Consider the following 21,867-nt stretch of genomic DNA (forward strand, 5'->3'; position numbering starts at 1 on the left):
AGAATTATAGTGTCATTTAACATATTAAAAGCTCTGGGAAGACCTGGTATAAAGAGACATTTTAAAAACTTAATTCTATACTTCTCAAATTTATATGGAATTGATTTTTCTAAAACAGCTCTTAATTAGCTTGAGGAAAGAGTATTCCATGGAACTGCACATACTGGGAAATGTTACTTTATAATAACAGTATTCAAGAAATTATATGGTAACATAAAAATAAGACAGTAATAGAGCTGAATTTTATTTTGAAATGAGGTGTTATGTGATCTATAAAGTCCGCTTTTGTGATCCTGTACTGTTAATGAAGCCAAGCTTTTGAATTTTTTTGTATGTGATTTTTTCAGAGCTTTTCTCTTAATCATTCTTAGCTCTTATCTTCCTTTTTATTAGGTTAGTTTTGTAGATATTCCCATGTTCTACTTATCTATTGTTGTATAACAAATCACTCCAAAATTTAGCACCTTGGTGGGGAAAAAAGCATTTATTATCTCCCAGTTTCTCAGGCATCTTGAAGTGGCTTAGCTGGGTGGCTCTGGCTCTGGGTCTTTCTTAAGGTTGTAGTGGAACTATTGGCCGAGACGATAGTCATCAGGGGCTGGAGGATCTGCTTCCAAGCTCACTGACGTGATTGTTGGCAAGTCTCATTTCCTCACTAGATGTTGTCCTGAGACCTCTGTTCTGTGCCCTGTGGGACTCTCCACAGGCTCCCTGAGTGTCCTCATGGTGAGGCAGCTAGATTCTCTCAAAGGGAGTGATGAGAGAACCCGTGATAGGAGCGTACTCTTGTAACCGTATTTCAGAAGTAATATGCCCTTGTTTTTGCTGTGTTCTTTGGTCACATATGCCAACCATGGGATGTGGGAAGGGACTACACAAGAGTATGTGTAACACAAAGTATGGATTCATTGGGGACCATTTCAGAAGCTGGCTGCCACATCTGTTAACTCATTTCTGGATTTATTAGTAGGATACCTAATAAATTACCTCTGAACAAAGGGCAAAACTAGAATGCTTTTTTTTTTTTCTGGTAATCTTTACCTTCACTGTGCAGCTCTAACTCACGACCCCCCCCCCCCCCCCCCACGGACCAAAAGTCAGGTGCTCAATGGACTGAGCCAGGCAGGTACCACTAGAATGTCTTTTTTTGGGTTAACACTTAGGAATACTAAAAAATAATTAACCAATTTAAAATTTTGAGAGACATTTAATACATAGCTACTTATATTATTTGACAATTAGAGACCAACTTTGGGGAGAATACTTACACAATAGCTTCTTAAAATATCAGAAATACAACATGGTATTTTCGTATTTTTCATTTTTTTCTATTTCATAGTTGGACTGTCTTTGAAGTTTAATTAGGGAGAGAGTCTTGCGTTGTGTTTAAACTAGAAAACAAACGATGAAGAATTGAGAGAAGCTCCCTACTATGCAGAACCAACTAATATTAATCTTCATGTCATATTTACATTGTAATTTTTCCTTTCCTTTAACAAGAAATCAAACATACAATTGAAGTTTCTTTCATCGTGGGCAATCATTATAATGGAATTTGCATGTATACTTTCCATATATGTATTCTTACAAGTGCACATATTTATACCTATATATTTTTATTTTTATTTTTATTTTTGAAGATTTTATTTATTTATTTGACAGAGAGAGATCACAAGTAGACAGAGAGGCAGGCAGAGAGAGAGAGAGAGAGAGAGAAGCCGGCTCCCTGCTGAGCAGAGAGCCCAATGTGGGACTCCATCCCCTGACCCTGAGATCATGACCTGAGCCAAAGGCAGTGGCTCAACCCACTGAGCCACCCAGGTGCCCCACTATTTTTATTTTTAATTTTTTTTAAGAGATTTTATTCATTTGACAGCCAGCAAGAGAGGGAACACAAGCAGGGGGAGTAAAAGAGGGAGAAGCAGGCTTCCTGCTGAGCAGGGAGCCCAATGCTGGGCTCAATCTCAGGACTCTGGGATCATGACTTGAAGTGAACACAGATGCTTAACCACTGAGCCACTGAGATGCACCCATATATACTATTTTAAAGATTATGTTTGTTAATTTAAAAATTAGATGTCAACAGAGAAGACATCTAGGAAATTGAGGAAGACATTTGATGTAACTTTATTTAAAATATAGGCAGGCTTGAACTTAAAAGCTTGATATAAAGATTCTCCCCTGAGGAAAAAGTGTCGGTTTTTTATGGGTAGGTACCCAGAGCCAGTTTTCCAAGTCACCTTTTATTTGTATAGAATGATCCATGCCATACTTGAAATAGTATTTGTTGATACTTGCTGCTTTCATCAGTTCTTGAGTGCCTATCTGTAGAGTTATGTATGTGGCGTGTGTGGTACTCATTGCTTTATACTTGTCTCATCTAAAAATAGCTCATCTAAATTCTTAAAAAATAAACGTGTGAAGGAAGCATGAATTTACATGTGAGAGATGAGGAAATTGAAGCATCGACAAGTTAAAAAGTTGTTTAGGATAACCCAGTTAACATGTGGTGGGTTAGGATTAAAGAAAGTCTGACTCTGAAAGTTGAGTCCTTAATATGATGGACTGCTTTTAATATTATTGTGGACACTAATCTTCTTGTCCGATTATATTTATGTGAAAAAATATGCTCGCATTTTCTGCTGTGCACTGTGGACACTGTCTTCTTGCTACAGTCTCCTGCAGATCCGTTCTCTCAAAAGTTTTGAACCACTGGTTATAAATCCTATAGGCTAAGGCAAGGCCTATAGCAGTTGGAGGAATCAGGAGGTATTGGGGTGGGAGAAGGGATCTGCATGTTGTGGTTTGTTTTGTTTTGTTTTGAGCAGTTTTAGGTTCATAGTGAAATTGAGCAGAGAATACAGAGTTTCCGTATACCTCATGTTCTAGCACATGCACAACCTCCCCACTATCAACATCCTGGACCAGGGTGGCCACTGACTTTCTGATTGTGGAATAGGGCTGGGAATGCAGGCAATATGCTAGGAGATGCAGAGGAAGCCCACAGGCAGCACTTAATTTCCCTTTCTTCTCCTTTACTGCTTTCAGCATTGGTATCATAGATCTCACAGGTCACACTGCCCTGCACTGGCCTGAGGGTGAGGTGAGAATTAGGGGTTTGGTATTGATGGGGATTGGTCCCTGGTGATTCCAAACATAGGAGGAAGGGAAAAACCCACAAATCAGAAAGTTGTGAGCAGTAAGCATTGTGGGAGGTTAGACTGTCTTGCTAGTCCTTTTGGTATATAAGGAAGTGTTCTAAGTCAGTTGTATTTGTGGAAGACTGTTCAGCTGTTCCATTTGGAATTTCTTGTTTCTTTTTTCTTTTTTTTTTTTTTAAATGATTTTATTTATTTGACAGAGAGCACAAGCAGGGGGAGCATCAGGCAGAGGGGGAGGGAGAAGCAGGTTTCCCGCTGAGCAGAGAGCCTGACATGGGACTGGATTCCAGGACCTTGGGATCTTGACCTGAGCTGAAGGCAGAGGATCAGCCAACTGAGCTATCCAAGTGCTGCCTGCCTTTTTAAAGACTTTTTTTTTTTTTTTTTTAAATTAGAGAGAGAGAGAGAGAGAGAGAGAGAGAGAGAAGAACCATGGGGCGGGGGGTGGGGGGGCTGAGGGAGAAGAAACTCCTCACTAAGCAGGGAGCCAGATGCAGGACTTGATCCCAGGACCCTGGGATCATGACCTGAACCAAAGGCAAATGCTTAACTGACTGAACCACTCAGGTGTCCCCTCTGGTTTCTGATATGAGCCGTCTTTTTGTGAAGTATTAACTCAATTGTTGATTGTTGTTATACTTGGGTTGTTATGCACTGCATAGAATTAATTTCAAGTTTTTTTTCTTTTTTTCTTTTTTTTAAGTTCATATGAGAGATCCTAATAATCAGCTCCATGTAATAAAAAATCTGAAGATAGCAGTAAGCAACATTATCACCCAGCCACCTCAGCCTGGAGCCATTCGGAAGCTTTTGAATGATGTTGTTTCTGGCAGTCAACCTGCGGAAGGATTAGTAGCTAATGTGATTACAGCAGGAGATTATGACCTCAACATCAGTGGTATGTAATAAGTTTTTTTATTATTATTTAAGTGAAGTTTTCTTTTGTTAGAAAAGCAGTTCTGTATCTTGGAAATCATTCAACAAACACTTATATGCCTACTGGGTGCTAGAGGCTGGGAATACAGTTGTGGAAAAAAATAGTACTTGCTTTTACGGAGGTTATAGTCAAGTAGGCAGCCAACTGTGAATTACATGATTTCATTTTTTTTTTTTTTTTATAATGAGAAGGTTTTTATAGTTCTCCTTATAAAGTTAATAGAAGGCTCCATGAGGGCGGGGACTTTGGCTCTTTATTTTCTTTCTGGGGCTTAAAATAATGTCTAAAACATATGCATAATAAATATCTCTTGAATGAAAGAACTAGCAGTAGACAAAAAAGTGGTTTTTTTATGATGTAAGTAATACTAAAGCATTAAGTTTATTTTATTTTTTATCCAGCTGTTGAAGAAATTTTTATAATATATGAATAAACACTTAATCATTTAAAAGTGTTTATTAATCTGATTTAAATGGTGTTTTCTTAGTAAGATTGGTAGGTGAAATATATTAATATGTAAAATGAGTTGGCAGTGTTTGGTGTGACTCTTCTCGAATGTAAAAGACTAGAAACATGGAATAGACCTTTAGCCGGAAAAGATTAAAAGTACATCATCTAATCAGGATATTTCAGCAACTTAATAAAATAACCTTTTTAGGTTGGTATAATTTATAATCTAATATTTTAACACCTAATTGCATATTTAAAGATTTCCTTAAACATTCAAAGAGAATTTAAGTGATATCTTTTAGGTCACAAAGTTAATTGGTCTCACTTATATAGTTAGACATGTTTGTAGAATTATTTTGTTTAGATGTCTTTCTATGTTATTAGCTTTAATTCCAGCAAAAGTTAATTCGAGTATTTCAAGTTTATAATACTATGGTTATCTTTTACGCATTAAAAGAATCTGAATTTTAACTTAACCTATTTTGAGCAGTTCCTGGCATAATATGTTTTAACACAAGACAAATTTTGGATATTTCTGGGAGTATGTGTTGGAATTTGACCTGTTGTTTCCCTGTTACCATGGGAAATTCATGTTGAAATGTGAAGGACAATAAATGCCAGAATGTTCAAGTTTTTATACTACTGTAGTCATTAGTTAATTGGATAATTTGGATAAGTCACTTATTAAGACTTGGTTTCAAATTCAAGAGAATTTGTTTACATTCTTTCTTAAGGGCTTTCCTAGAAATTTAATCCTGTGATTCTGTTTCCCAGGGTCTTTAGCACTTATGTGATTCATACAACAAATACTGATTTCCTTTTATGTACCTTGCATCACAATAATAAAAATGAGTAAGACATTATGTGAGTTCATAATCTGGTGGGGAGATAAACATCTAAATCAGTAGTCATAATACATTCTAATTTATAATACCTTGTAATCATAATGCATTATGACAGAGATGTGGCATTATCTGATATGTTGGAATGCTAAGGGGTACAGAGTGGACTTAGCTATCATATTTAAAAAACAAAAAATGTCTCTTTTTATACTGCAAATATCTTCCTAATCTCCGAAATCCATAGTACCTTTTACTTTAAAAAAAATTATCAAAATGATATGTGTGCACATAGATCAAATGCTGAAAAGACCAGAAAAAACTGTGATGTGCTCCCTGTGTCTATGCCCCACCAGTTCCTTTTTTTCTTTTAAGATTTTATTTATTTGTTAGAGCACAAGCTGGAGGAGCTGGCTCTCCACTGAGAGAGAGCCAGACTTGGAGCTCAGTTTCAGGACCCTGGGATCATGACCTGAGCCAAAGGCAGATGCTTAACTGACTGGGCCACCCACGTGCCCCTCCCCCACCAGTTCCTCTGGTATTGTTTTTTGTTTTGTTTTGTTTTTAAGATTTATTTATTTATTTTAGAGAGAGGGTGAAAGAGCAAGAGAGTGTGAGCATGGGGAGGGAGAGAGAGAATCTCAAGCAGGTTCCACACCCAGTGCAGAGCCCAGTGTGGTCCTTAGTGCAGGGCTTGATCTTACAACCCCGAGAGCATGACCTGAGCCGAAATCAAGAGTTGGATGCTTAACTGACTGAACCACCTAAGTGTCCCTTGATTTAGTGTTTTTTGGGTTTTATTTTAGATTTTTAAAAAATTTTATTTACTTATTTATTAGAGAGAGAGAGCAAGTTGAGCAAGAGAGCACAAGCGGGGGAGCGGCAGGCAGAGAGAGAAGCAGACTTCCTGCTGAACAGGGAGCCTGATGCGGTGGGTACTGGATCCCAATACCCTGGGATCGTGACCAGAGCCGAATGCAGATGCTTAATCGACTGAGCCACCCAGGTGTCCCTGATTTAGTGTTTTTAGGTAATATCTGTATGTGGCTATCTATGGCTTAATCAGTTTTAAATTTTATTTATTGATTTCTCAATATAGATGATTTTTTTTGAAGTTTCTTTTTTTTTTTTCAAAGATTTTATTTATTTGATTGAGAGAGAGAAGGAGAGAGGATTAAGGGAGAAGCAGACTCCCTGCTGAGTAGGAAGCCTGTTGCAGGACTCCATGACCTGAGCCACCCAGGTGCTCTGTAATTGATGAAGAGTTAGCTTAATTATTCCCTCTTCTTCTTTCCCCATCTTCCTAGTGTAGTTTTCAAAATTTTTGGTTAATAGTCACTCTTTACAGTATTAAGGTTAAATATTATTTACTTCTTCATTTCAAAGCCAAATATTGGGCTTAGTTTGTTCTTATCATTTTGTTTTTTTTAGGACTTAGTAATTGTCTTTTTTTTTTTTTTTTTTTTTAAAGTAAGCTCTAGGCCCAGTGTGGGGCTTGAACTTAGACACTGAGATCAAGAGTCACATGCTCTACAGACTGAGTCAGCCAGGTACCTGTAATTATTATTTATTAGAGAGAGAGAGAGCGAGCACGCGCATAAGCAGGGATAGCAGCAGATAGAGGGAGAGGAAGAAACAGGCTCCTGCTGAGCAGGGAGTCCGATGCAGGGCTCAATCCCAGGATCCTAGGATCATGACCTGAGCCGAAGGCAGACGCTTAACTGACTGAGCATCCAGGTGCCTGGTTTATTCTTTTAAGATTTTCTCCTAAGTTTTTACTTAAGAGCAAAAAGCATAAAGAGCACTCTAAAATAGTGGCAATTATTTTAAAAATGACTAGTAGAAAATAGGAACTTAGTGTTCTAGTTTCTCCAATATCTTGAACTCCTTTACTGTTTTTCATCGTCCTAGGAATTATTTAACAATTACGCCAAGCTACAAGAAAGTAGAATAGTGAAATTGTATAGAAAGATGTTGCATTGGTGAAATAGTCACTGTTATTTTATCATCCTTTAGTAATTTCACATTGACCAAAATACTGTATTTTCCTTTAAGAAGATATAAAAGAAGTCTGGAACATACCATCTTTGTAATCTGTCTTTGTCTTCATTTATTTTTCTTTCATTGAATATAGTTGAGAATTTTTCATTTTTAGTCCACATTGGCAACAGAAAGAAAATAGACAATGGAAAACACCTTTTTTCATTTATAGATAAATCAGAAGGTGAATACAGTGAAACAGCAGTATTCTAGACTAATGCTGCCCAGTAGAAATATATGAGCCACTTAAGTCATTTTCAGTGTTTTGTAAATACAATAAAATATGTAAAAAGAAGGATACCTGGCTGGCTCAGTGGAAGAGCACTGGACTTTTGGTCCCGGGGTTGTGGGTTTAAGCTCCATGTTGGAAATAGAGGTTACTAAGAAAATTAAATAAACCAGAAAAAAAATGCGAAAAGAAACAGGTGAAATTAATTTGAATGTATTTTATTTGACCCAGTATGTACAAAATATTACTTCAACATGTAATCCTTGTAAAATTCTTCTTTTGATACTATCTGAAATCATATGTGTATTTTATATCTGCAACACATCTTAGTTCAGAAAAGCCACATTTCAGGTGTCATATGTGGCTAATGACTGCTGACTTTAGTGTCAAACTCTAGTGACAATGATGGAATTAATCAGGATTTTGAAAATATACTGAAATCCTAATCAGTGAGTCTTCAGATGACAGTATCCAATACAGATTTTTCTCAAGCTCAAGAATAAGTGAGCAATGTATGTGTAAGAACAAAAAAGAAATACAGCATTTTCATCTAACTAGTCAGTAATTTAACTGGTCAGTAATTCACACAGTATTTTGAGACAAGAACTTAGACCATTCTCTTTTGTTAAAGGACATGTGACAAGTAATTTTTCATGCTGTATGGTGTTTGTATAACAAAATTAATACAGTTCATACGTGGACAAATGCTGAAGCAGATAGGCAGGTAGGTGCGTGTATGAAGGGGATTGGAAGGGATTAGATGACGTAGAAATGAAAAATTCACTGGGTTTATTGATCTTCTGTTTGTTATTTAGAGGTCTAAAAATGAAGATGTTTTGTAGTGATGGAGCAAATAAAATGAACTTTTTCTCTTCAGCAAATTATGAGCCATCAAAGTTTTCAAGATGCGAGTGCAAGAAGGAACAGAAGTAATGATAAACTAGAACTTAGAGAAGTATTTGAATCTGGAATCAGTGTTTACAAGATGGATGTGTTCCAAGTTAAAGAATGACCGTTGAACAGTTAGTTGTATTCAAGGGACATTGCGTAATTGAGGCATGTATGTCTTTTAAATCAGGGAAAACAAATTTGAGTTTTCTATGTTTAAACTCTTACTAAAATTTCTAATAATGTTTTTTTTTTTTTTACTGTGCCTTTATTCCTAATTCTATAAATAAAAGTAAATTAAAAATACAATAAAACACTGAGGATCAGTTAGATTCAATGATAAATGATAATGACTTTTTTCTTGATACACCAAGGGTTAAAAGGAGTATAGTTTAAAAGAGGACAGTTTACTTAAAAAAAAACTTCCATTCTGGTGTTAGAGAAGTTTAAAATTTAAAAATTTAAAAACATTTCTTTAGAATATTTTGATTTTTGCTGATTTTTCTGAAGAGACTTAAATGGAAATAGTCTCCTCAAAATAGTTCTCAAGGGAGTTGTTGTGATAGAAGAAGATAATACTTTTTAATTTTTATATTAAAATTTTTTAATGATTTGAAAAATGATATTTATGAAGAAAGCCATTTGGGACAACGTGACTAGTGGCAGAAGCACAAAACTTTAGTTCCAGAATCTTTTTACTCATATAGGTAATATTTAAAGGATTAATAGGTAAGTAGGTTCTGGGATCATTGTATAAGTTTAGGAGTAGTTGGTTTTATTTTTGCAAATACAGATATATGTAAATCTTAAAGAAGAGGTGAAAAATGTTTTGTATCTTTAAATACAAGTGAAAGTGCTTATTTACCACTGGGAGTTATCTTTCACACCTTCTAGGAGTATGGATTTAAAATACTGTCTGTTGTAAATTGATTTCGATTGAGCAATTTTAACTATTTTATATAATATTGTTCATTTTAGCTACTACTCCATGGTTTGAATCTTATAGAGAGACCTTTCTTCAGTCGATGCCAGCATCAGATCATGAATTTCTGAACCACTATTTAGCATGTATCCTTTGACCTTTGTGTTTTCTTAAAATGAAATGTTTTCGAAGTTATCAGTCTCAGAAATAGTTCTGTGAAGGCAAAATTATTGAGAGGACATGGAGAATGGAGAAGTTTTTTATTGATGATGCTTCAAGTTTTTGTTAATTTTTTTAAAAATGGCATCCTAGATACAAGACTGGTTAGAATAAATTAATTTTTTAGTACAAAGTAAGAATACTGAGGGCTTGCTTATTGTTTTTCTTTTTTCTCCAGCTCAAATATTCCACATTTAATGAGTTTCTAAGCATTTTACAAAGAGGAAAGGTAAACTGTCAGTGTTAACTGCTTTTGCTGATTGCCTCAAAATTAATTACTTATACAAAAGCTCATATTTAAAGATAGTTTTCCATTTTTCTAGTAACCTGTTTTACAGCTTTTAACCTCTTCTGACCATTATGGCTTTTTAGTTTTCTTAATGAAGTTGCAGAGAGAAGTTGAGAAGTAGTTAGAGTATGAAATTGCAATGAGATGATTGATTGGAGAGGAACAGGATTCAGCAGAGCTGTTGAGGATATTGATGTATAGTTTGATATTGTTTATTTTTATGTTCATGGATTCCCTTATGTATGTATGTATGTATGTAAATGACCTAAAAAACTGTTAGCAAAATCTAAGATTTAAAACCTTGAGTTACTTGGTAATGTTGGAGGAATTATTTTGTGTTTGCAGTGAAAATCTAAGATATCAGATTTTTTTTAGCTTGAAAAATCTCCTTTAAGTTTTATTTTAATAGGATAGTATTTATCATTTAGTGATAAGTGGTAATTACCTTAATGTGGTTTATAAGGTATGTTGGTAGCATCATCTAGTGAAGCTGAACCTGTGGAACAGTTTTCAAAGTTATCACAAGAACAGCATCGGATTCAGCACAACAGTGACTATTCCTACCCCAAGTGGTTTATACCAAATACACTTAAATATTATGTACTTTTACATGATGTAAGTGCAGGAGATGAACAGAGGTAAGCTTTTTTTTTTTTTTTTAAATTTAAAATTTTCCCTGTTAAATGATTAAACATTGGTTTGGACTGGCTTGTTTAGATTGTAGATGTATTTTTTATCTAAGAAAGTAAAAGCTTATTAATTAAATATTTAACTCTATCTTTTACTCCAGAGTTATATTTGACAACTAAGTCATTTTATTATAGATTTCATATGGATATCCAGACTTCCCTTTCAATATATATTTCTCTGTTAACTACAATCTTTGTACAAAAGTGCCTGCCATTTTATAGGTCTTAGCTGTTATTTCTTACTTTAAATTTCCTATTTTTTTCTTTTCTCCTTCCTAGTTTTTTTCTTACTTTTCACTTCTTGACTGTTTTTTAAAGGCACTTCTTTTTTCACTCTTCACCCTCTTGTCACTTTATATTTTTAGCCTTGATATTTTCACAGTCTCAAAAACATCCAGGCATTTCTTTCTTACTTGCCCTTTAATAATCATTATTAGTGAGTTGCCATAGTCCTTTTATCTTTGGAACAAATGATAAACTTACCTTTAAACATGAGTCTTGAAAAAGGTGCAGTTTTATTTTGGAGTTTATTTTGACTTTTTGATTCAAGATGTAGATCAATTAATCTTGTTTCAAGCTGTTATTGTGATTTCTCAATGCCATTTAGGAAATGCAGTCAAATAATTGTTTCTTGCCCTTGTTCTGAGCACATACAATTTATCTGTTAAATAAATATTACTTTATTTTTATTTTTATTCATTAAAAAAATATTTTATTTTTATGTAATCTCTATACCCAGTGTGGGGCTTAAACTTACAACCCTGAGATCAAGAGTCCATGCTCTGGGGATCCTGGGTGGCTTGGTCAGTTAAGCTTCTGCCTTACACTCAGGTCATGATCCCAGGGTCCTGGGATCAAGCCCCACATCAGGCTCCCTGCTCAGTGGGGAGCCTACTTCTCCCTCCTCCCTCTGCCAGCTGCTCCCCCTCCTTGTGCTCTCTGTCTCTCTCAAATAAATAAATAAAATCTTAAAAAAAAAAAAGTTGTATGCTGTACTGACTGAACCAGCTGGGTACCCTTAAATTTTCCTTTATAGCCAAAAATTTTTACTGAGGAATAATTATTATTTAGGATTTTTAAAAAAGTTTCCTGTGTAAATAGAAATAGTTTGAACTATTAAAATTAGCTTCTATCAGTTGAATATGGTATATATCTTTCATATTGAATAGTTGTAACTAGGATATTTAAGTAATTCAGGTGTTAGATAAGTTGTTCAAATGTTTAGCAGTATCATTGGTAAAGTGAACAGTTTATTGTACTTAAGTATATATACATATATACACATATACTTGTATTTGTTTATACAAATTTATAACTTATTCAGTCTTAATTTTATAGTATATGAATATGATTTAATAAGTTTGTCAGGCCTGCTGTTTGTGTAGTACTATCTTCTACATTTGAATATGATATAAGATTTCTGGGTTTGGGTTTTTTTGTTTGTTTGTTTTTTGCACTAGATGGCTAATTGACTAAAAAGATACCATTTGAATTAGATAAGCTGTGTGCACTAAAATTCAGTAGTTTAGGTAAAATATGGAAATAAAAATGCTTTTTGTTGCATCTGAGATGTAACTCGTGGAACTGGCTGTTAAAAATTTTGCAAGAAGAAAAGGTGGATTTTATGGAATAAAACCTATGGAATAAAAAAATCTTCAGCTTTTTCTCCTTTATTCCTTCAAACTGTGTCCCTTTGAGGACAAGTAGGGGAAGGGTAAACTATGGCAGTGAAAGATGTTTTTGAAGTTTTGGGGTGCTATACTCTTCTGTTTAGCACTTAGTTTTTTCGATAAATATTTGTTATCTAAGATGCAATTTCCAAAAGTTTACTTCCCAAAGCCTGGTTCTCAAAGTTGAAAGAGTTCCTGATCTAGAAATTTGAAGCCATTTTTGGGATATTCACAGTGCATGTTTTTTGCGAACAGGAGGCTTGGGCGTGGTCTCCTGGCTTTGTTTACTGTGGTTCTCTAACTAGTTTGACTACCAGAACCCTCTCTTTGAATAATGTAGGAGTATCTTGCAAAATTTTATTCCATGAAGCACAATTTGGTAACTGTTTTAAGGTTATCCAAGCTAGCTAAATTTCAGTTAGGATCATGATCTTTGTTTTAATATTTTTACTATTTTATCTCTATTTTCTGTTCTGCCTTTTTTGGGGATGATTTTTACATTACTTTATTATTGTCTAAGGTATGCTCTCCATTTACTACAAACCTTTTTTCCATTGTTTACTTTAGAGCTGAATCAATTTATGAAGAAATGAAACAGAAATATGGAACTCAGGGTTGCTATTTACTTAAAATTAATTCTCGAACATCTAATCGAGCATCAGATGAACAGATACCAGATCCTTGGAGTCAGTATCTCCAGAAAAATAGTATTCAAAACCAGGTATATGTAAAAAACAACAATGAAGCAAACCACAAAAGCTGTATTCCAGTTTTATGGCATATTGATATCACTATAGAATTTTTTTATGTCTTCCTTTAACTAGAATTGTTAATATTTATTTTGTGGAATGTGGCTAGTTCTGATCCATCAGCATGTGAGCTCTTAATTCAGTGGTTTAATACTGTTTTAACTAACACATAATCCCTCATGTGTACTCTTTTCAGGTATATAATATCAGTGTTGATAGATCTTTTATTAAAAGGTGAAAAGTGAATTACATAAGAATTGAATTAGATTGGCTAGACTACTGTAGAGAATAGAATTTTTTACTTGCACGTTTAATTCCTTATGAATGCTTACAGTCAATTCTTTATTATCCACATGCTCTGGGGTTGCCTTCCTTCATTTTCAACTTGCTGTTCTTATGGCCACCTTTTGGAGCTCATACTTTTTAGGTGGGTGGGCTTTTTTCCCTAACTTTCCTTTGATTTCCTTTCCTTCTGAATTTTCAGGAAGTGTTATTTCTTCCTAATTTGCTCCTTTCTTAATCTAGAATTCTAGACTAATGTTCATCATCTGTTGGTTGAAGTGGGTAGGTATAAGGTTTCATGATTTGTCAAACTTTTAGATAGAATTGTATGCCACCTGGTAGTAGTCAGAGGCCGATTTCCTATGCTTAGTTTAAGATAATCAAGAGTTCACTGTTTTCTGTGTGGAAGGGGGATTTTGTAAAGAAATGGAAAATTTATATGTATTTTGTACATTTAAACTACGTGTGTATTCTTTGATATTTTTAAAATATCAATTATAGATTAATTTTTGATGTCCTAATATAAATATTGCTTAATCTATTTATTTCCCTTATTTTTCTATCTTACATATGAAACTTTTGATCCAGATATAGTGCTATACTGATAGTTACTTTAAGGTAATGATGGGGAAAGTGAGGAAAAAAAAACAAATTGAATATGGAGGAGTTTTATTTTAAAATATGGTCTTTCCGGGCACACACAGAATGGGAACAATAAATAAAATGGGAATTTAGAGTCCAATCATCCTAAGGAAGGGAAGCACAAGTCAAATTGTCCAATTTGAGAACTTTTAACAGAAAGCAGAGGTATCAGAAATTCTGTAGCGAAGCCCGGGATTGGAGGATAGTTTTAAAGCTCATCAAATCTAATCCCCTAATTTAATCCTTACCTGTGAACAACCTCATCCAGTACTCACTCTTTTCTCAAGTGACCTGTTCCATGTCTTACCAGCTGGAGGATCAACCAAATATCGTCTCCCTTTGCTTTTATTTATTGGTCCTTTGGGACCAGTTTTTCATTTAGTCAGCTTTTCAAAATAGGATAGATATAGATCTCATGTTCCCTTGTATCTTTTTTTCCAGGCTAACTATACCTAATTTTTTTTAAACTTTCTTGAATGCTCGTCCCGATTACTTTTATCTTGTTAAGTTTCAGCTTACATATTTCCCTGAAAGTAAGACATGGAACAATGCCTCAGATTTACTACTCTGATAGAGTAGTCTTTTTTTTTTTTTTTGTCATCTGGGTATTTTTATTTTAAGTTTTTTTGTTGACTGAGAAACCAGCGCCTTTGTACAAATAAACGTCATATTGGTATTTTTACCCTATGGTGGATTCAGAATTTACTCCAGCCTGTTAATACCATATCCATGATCCAGGAGATTCCACACCATCCCTCTTATTTATCCCTTCCTGACTAGTAGTCCATCTCTCTTTGCATTTATTTCTTATTTCAGACCCTTCTGTAGAAGGTACTCATTGAGGCATGTGCTTACCATATATAAACAGGCAAACAGATCATTTGGATTCAGAAGAATTTGGGTAGTAGATTGAATGTGATAGGGAAGTTAGGAATACAGGAGGTGTGGACTGGAATGATAAGATATATGGAAGAAGTTAAGAATTTGGAGGACTGAAAACAAGGTGTCTTGCTAAAACTCATAAGGCTGATAGCAGAAATTGTTGGTGGATTTGGTAGTATCTTAAACATGATTAATAAATTATAATTGCTAATGCTTTTTTATTTTATTTTGATAGGAATCATATGAAGATGGCCCTTGTACTATAACTTCAAATAAGAATTCTGATAGTAACTTGCTTTCATTGGATGGATTAGATAACGAAGTCAAAGGTCTTGCTACTTTCTCTAAGTTTCTCTTTTGATTGAAAATATGCACTGTTCTCAAAGCATGCTAATCCTTACAGATAAAAGATGGGGGAAATTTTCATAATTAAAAAAAGAAAATGGGAGATTAGTTTTTCTTTGAAGAATTTTTTGAATCATTTGAGTTTGACTTTTTTTTGACATTTAAAAATTTATAAGAGTAATGTATTTCTTTTAAACAGTTTGTAGAAAGCAAGGGAGAAGATACTGTGTGCAGCATTAATTATTCCCAAAGTTGACATGATCTTGAGAGCTTTATTTTTGTATTTTAAATTACAGTTTTGATAGAGATATCTCTGAAATTTCTTTTGTTAAAAATTTTTATTAGTTGTGTTATTTAAAGTGTTTTATTTTAACACTATTACTATTTTTCTTTAATTTACATGAATCTTTAAATTTCTACTATCTGTAACAAGTGTTAATTCAACTCCTGTAATTTTAGGAGGGAAAATGTTAATGTTACTGTATTTTAGACTTATATACAGAAAGATAAAGGCTTCCAACATTGTTCTTTTTTTCTTTAGCAGTATGGTAGTGATATCACAATTTTCTGTTGCTTCTGAGAGTAAAAGAAAGATCTGTTTTTCAGTAGATGGCTTACCAAATAACTTTAGAGCTCACCCACTTCAGTTGGACTCATCCAGTGACCCTTCTAACAGCATGGATGGCCCAGATCATGTAAAATTGGCTTCATCATTACATGAAACAAAGAAAGCAAATACTGGAATTATTCATGGTGCATGTTTAACTCTTACTGATCATGATAGAATTCGACAGTTTATACAAGAGTTCACATTTCGGGGCCTTTTGCCACATATAGAAAAAACAATTCGGCAATTAAATGATCAGGTAAGCTTTAATTGTTTGGGTTAGTTTTTTTTTTTTTTTTTAATTTCAGAGAAGAGTAAACTTGGGAACATAGTAGTATAAGTTATTCAAAAATACTTAATTTTTTTTTTTTAAATTAAAGGTAGACCAGTATTAGGATTTATTGGTGTCACTATTAGTGATGAAATACTGTTAAATTCTGGAAGATACTTACTCATTTACACTAGGGATTTTGCTAGCTTATTGAGCAATTTTCTTTAAATCAGTGTTACTAAAAGGAATATTTGCTCACTTTTAAAGATTTTTAATTATTTAGAATTCTTTTGTATATAAAAGTAAAATACTAATTTTTCACATTTGTAACAATCTTTTTTGGTAGCTAATATCAAGAAAAGGTTTAAGTCGATCTCTATTTTCTGCAACTAAAAAATGGTTTAGTGGCAGTAAAGTTCCAGAAAAAAGCATTAACGAACTGAAAAATACATCTGGACTGCTGTGAGTAAAATACTGTTTTTGGTTTTCCTGCATTTAACTGACTGGTGTTTGACTCTGTGATGTCTGGCAAAAAAGGATTATCTTTTTAGTTTTCTAATTTCATATTGGTTAAAACTTAGGTAGATAAGACCAGTGACTATAAGTTAATTGCATTTTCTTTTTAAACCATTAGGTAATTAGATATCTAAAAATAAAAAAGAACTGGTAAAGTCCCTTGCTTGGGGTTTCTTTCCCTATTTGTAAAAAGATGGAGTTAGATTAGGTATTCATTTAATAACTCATCTAAATTAAAATATTATGGTCTAGCGATTCTGAGTCATGGCATACATTTAGACAGTTTTCATTAATATAAAATCTTGTTTAAGGAGAAAATGGAATTCATCTTGGGTTTTTATGTTTTTCATGGTTATATATAAAGTTAGTCACTTAGACTTAACCATTTACTTCATAATTTGACCATGGAGAAAATGCTTACCTGCTGTTGAGAAGTTCTCAGTTATAAGGCTGTAAATTATATAAATATAATTGTTTCCAAATATCTCAGAAATAACAGTCTCTTGTTGGAGATAGAGTTCTTGTAAGACCAGATTAGTTTTCGTAATGTTTTAGAGAGTTGAACAGCTTGTTAGACATTTTATAGTATTTAATGGTTTAGGGGTCATAAATTATAAAATACTTTTTTAACTTATTTTATATTTACAGGTATCCACCAGAAGCACCAGAGCTTCAGATCCGAAAAATGGCTGACTTATGCTTTTTGGTGCAGCATTATGATTTGGCTTATAGTTGCTATCATACTGCAAAGAAAGATTTTCTTAATGATCAAGCAATGCTTTATGCAGCTGGTGCCTTGGTTGGTATTCTATAATAGTATAATTTCTTACTTCTGTTATCATAAATGATTTAGAAGTTTCTATTTATGAAATGGCAAGCAAAATACCTAGAGATGAAGTTGTACTCAAAGAGGATGTAATGCATTATAGATTTTGAATTAGTTTATGCTGAATTGATGGATTTTCCTCAAACTAGTATATTTAAATATATCATATATGAGAATTGATGTCCTAGCTTTCACAAGTTAGTACCTTCTAATTTTGTGTATGCAAAATTTAATTTGAATTTCAGTTATTATGTTGAGTGTAGCTTATTTTTAGCAGATGGTTTTAGGCCTATTGAAAAATACTTCAAAATTGCTTAATTTTTTTTCATATATATGACTATATATCAGTTCTTCATATATTTTCATATATATGACTATATATCAGTTCTTTATATATTTTAATATATATGACTATATATCAGTTAAGAATATGTACTTTGGTGTGAGACAGACTATCATCGGAGGTAAATATTGAACATCTCTAAGCCTCAGGTTTTTTGCTTGTTAAATGTGAATCCTGATGGCATAGGGTTAGATATGGTATAAGGCTTGTGCTGTGCTTAGCACACTGCTTTGTATATAAAGGGCTTTAAGCAACAACTATGTTAGTTTTTATAGTTGATATGTAAACCTTTGTGTGTCAGAAAGGCTTTTTTTTTTTTTTAATTTTTTTTTGGAAGAGCCAAAATGAGTGGGGGGAGGGATAGAGAGAGGAGTGGAAGAGAATCTTAAGCAGGTTCCATGCCCAGAGGGAGCCCCAGGTGGGGCACCATCTCATGATCCTGAGATCATGACCTGAGCCGATATTGAGAGTTGGATGCTTAAGTGACTGAGCTACCCGGGTGCCCCCCAGAAAGAATATTCTTTACTTGTATGCCTTACAACATTTTAAGTTCTTTAAAAGTCATACGTGTATCCATAATCAGCTTTCTCTGTTTAGAAAAGAGTAAAATTAACACTGTTCCTTTCTACATAATCACTTTAAAAATATATGTTTGTAAACAAAAGTGTGAAGAACAAAAATGTAGAAGAGTATATATTTCACTGGAAATTAGACATTTGTTTAATAATTGCCATTTATTTTGCATTTGTTTTAATATATACTAAAATAACAATGTAAAACTAAAATAGCAAAATTATTTTTTTATTTCTGTACTATTTTTAATGAAAAACGTCTGCTAACTTTTGAAAACCTTGTTTAGGAGCTAAAATCTTTATGAGTTGAAGTACTTGAAAACTTACATGAATTGTCCTTGGCTAGACATTCTGTAATCTTTCATTATAGTCTAAATAATATAGTCTAAATATGATAGTGTAAAATAATGACTATATGGATATAAAATCATAAATACTTAATGTTATTTCATAAATACTTTACAACACAGGTATGAATTTTTAACTTGTACATTATGTACCTGCTAATTGAATGTGTGGAGGTAGAATCTTATAAAGGTATGGCAAAAGATTTTTGTGGTTTTATGGTATATAAGCTTTTTCATTTTTATCTGCAATCTGGTAAATACCATATTTAAATCATTTAGGTAGAGGTATTAGTAGCAACTATATGAGAGAAGATAGTTTTGTATTGGAAAATAAAGTCATATCTCCTATAACACAATATATGAATACCTGAAAATTCTTGTAGTCTATAAACACTGCCCTAAAAACAAAAGACTTTGGAGAAAATTAGGGTTGGGACAGTTCTTAAGACATGTATGTATCTTTGAAACCAGACTACAAACAAAAGCATAAAGTGTGTTTGTACCTTGTGAGATCCAAGTAATGTAGTGAGGCTACTCCAGCATGGCTAGAAGTTACCTCAGGGAATAAAAAACATACACAAAACCAACATGTACATACTGGCTGGAAGTAGAGGTGGAGGATAGTAGCTCCTAACCCGTGGACATGCCGTAAAGTAGACATGGACAGAAGTGCAGCTGCTTTGAGCCAAGAACTGTGCAAGTACACTGGGTATACTCTGGAGAAGGGGTCTGAATACGCCAAAGTGTAGGCAGTTGTTTTCTGTTTTGTTTTTTTAACATACAGATGGAAAGAGCTCCTGCCTGTGCAACAGCTGGGCTCAGGGCTTGTTCTTTCACCGTACTGCCTGCCTCTTTAGCTAAAAATTGAAGATATTTAGTTATGATGATTTTAAGTTAAAATATATATCATAGCAAAACCAGTAATAGGATTTTTTTTTTTTTTAAGAGGAAGAGCATGCATACATATGCAAGTTGGGGGGGGAAGAGAGAGGGAGAGAGAGCATCTTAAACAGGCTTCATGCCAGCGCAGAGCTTGATCTTACAATCCTGAGATCATGACCTGAGCCAAAATCAAGAGTCAGACCTAACCAACTGAGCCACCCAGGTTCCCCAGTAATAGGAGTTCTCTCTTTTTTTTTTTAACCCCAATAATAAGAGTTCTTAAAAATATATATATTTTTGTATTTAGTCTTTCATAACTATTTTACCTAACTGAAGGGTAAGTAGATCACTCCTTGATGAAAATCTTTGTAAAAAGTATTATTCCATATCAAAGACTGTAAGACATGATTTCATGGTTTAATGGATTATTGAATATCATAGGGTAACTTGGGGTAATCATTTTGAATGTTTTCACCAGATCTTTAGAAATTATGTCAGTTTTGTTTGAATGTATATTGATTTAATATTTCTTGCAGTAATAAATTAGAAAATAATGTAGAATTTGGGGATATATTTTTCTTACAGGATTTTCTTCTTAGTATCTTTTTATTAATGTATTGCTTTATGATATATATAATTAGTATATAGCAAATATGTGTTTCTGTACAATATAGTATTTTACCATATATTCTCAGTACCCTTTTATTCATGTATTAATATGTAATATATAGTTTGTATATAGTAAATATGTGTTTCTGTACAATATATTATTTTGCCAAATATTCAATATGTATTTGCTTTTTTGTATAATATAGAAGCATTTGTATATTCATTATGTATGTTAAAATATAAAGTAGTTAAAACATGCTAAGGGCTATAGTATATTTTGTCACATGGATATACTATATTTTCATTCAGCTAATTCATTAAATTTTGGAGCAAATACTGTTGGATACCAAGGATAGAAATGCATTCTGGAACAGATGCAGTTTATATTATCATGGAACCTATAGCTTGTCAGGTTAAAGGTTTTAATCATTCTCCCAATTTTTAGATAATTATCTGATTTTTTTCTGTTTTAAAAAATGTTGCAGACAAATACATTTATTCATTCTAAAAGTGGATCAGGGGGCGCCTGGGTGGCTCAGTGGGTTAGGGCCTCTGCCTTCGGCTCGGGTCATGATCCTGGAGTCCTGGGATCGAGCCCCGCATCGGGCTCTCTGCTCGGTGGGGAGCCTGCTTCCCCCTCTCTCTCTCCCTGCCTGTCTGCCTACTTGTGATCTCTGTCTGTCAAATAAATAGATAAAATCCTAAAAAGAAAAAATTAAAAAAAAAAAAAAAAGTGGATCAGCATTAAGTCCACCCCTCCCAATTTATGAAAGGTTCTTTTTTTCTAGTTAAAATTTTTTTGAAGCTTGGTCTATAAGAGGACATAGTATATATTTTACCAAGAAGGCCAAAGCCCTGTATTTGAGTCTTCACTTCTAAATTTGTTAGCACCATTCTATATTATTTGCATTATTAACTAAAAGCATAGACATCGACAATAGAATGGCTTTTAGAAGCCAAGTAAAAAGACCTAGAAAATTAACAGTAATATAGATCTAAGAAATAGGTTTTTGTGCCTTTTGTATGGTATAGGATGTAAAATAGTGTGTAAGTAGCTAGAATACATAAAGTGCAGGTTGTGAACTCTGCTGTCATGTTCTGATGCTAGTGATTAAGAAAAGATGTACTTTGCCTTGTCTCTATCAGTCTCTTTACTCATTGAGAGATAGAGAAGAACAGGGAGACGGTGGTGGCAGAATCTTAAGCTAGGTGGATTGCTAGTTGTATATACCATAACTCAAAATGTTTATCATGTCTTCTTGAAAAATCTTATTTAAATACTGAATGACAGACTTTGGTATTTGACTAAACAATTTAAAAACTAAAAGTATATAAATACATTTTTCAAGGTTGCATTAATCCATGAAATTTATATGTATGCATATATAAAAAGCATCAGCAAACTTCAATCCACAATATGTAGGCTTCTAAATGCTTAACTATAAGAATATTTCTCTTTTTGAAGTAGTATAAATAATGTCTTTTTCTTTAGGAAATGGCAGCAGTGTCAGCTTTTCTTCAGCCAGGAGCACCTAGGCCATATCCTGCGCATTACATGGACACAGCAATCCAGACATATAGAGATATCTGCAAGTAGGTGACTAGAATGTTTATGTTCTATCCATTTAGTGGTACACTTAACACTCATATTGTTCCTAGGT

At 33.6% G+C, this 21,867-nt stretch overlaps 1 protein-coding gene across 2 annotated transcripts in view; it reads left to right on the forward strand.

The window, feature by feature from the left end:
* Window positions 1–21,867, forward strand: part of TRAPPC8 (trafficking protein particle complex subunit 8) — a 75,229-nt gene that overhangs the window by 4,073 nt on the left and 49,289 nt on the right. Inside the window, exons 2-10 of one of the 2 annotated variants that reach the window (XM_082699588.1) lie at window positions 3,865–4,059; window positions 9,523–9,612; window positions 10,438–10,612; window positions 12,901–13,054; window positions 15,124–15,217; window positions 15,843–16,099; window positions 16,458–16,573; window positions 17,276–17,426; window positions 21,699–21,799. In XM_082699588.1, the coding sequence (XP_082555714.1) occupies window positions 3,865–4,059; window positions 9,523–9,612; window positions 10,438–10,612; window positions 12,901–13,054; window positions 15,124–15,217; window positions 15,843–16,099; window positions 16,458–16,573; window positions 17,276–17,426; window positions 21,699–21,799 (1,333 nt within the window). Of the gene's footprint in view, window positions 1–3,864; window positions 4,060–9,522; window positions 9,613–10,437; window positions 10,613–12,900; window positions 13,055–15,123; window positions 15,218–15,839; window positions 16,100–16,457; window positions 16,574–17,275; window positions 17,427–21,698; window positions 21,800–21,867 lie in introns of both variants that reach the window. The other variant, XM_082699587.1, reaches the window with a different exon arrangement.

This window comes from Mustela nivalis (assembly GCF_964662115.1).
Source record: "Mustela nivalis genome assembly, chromosome: 14".
Taxonomy (NCBI): domain Eukaryota; kingdom Metazoa; phylum Chordata; class Mammalia; order Carnivora; family Mustelidae; genus Mustela; species Mustela nivalis.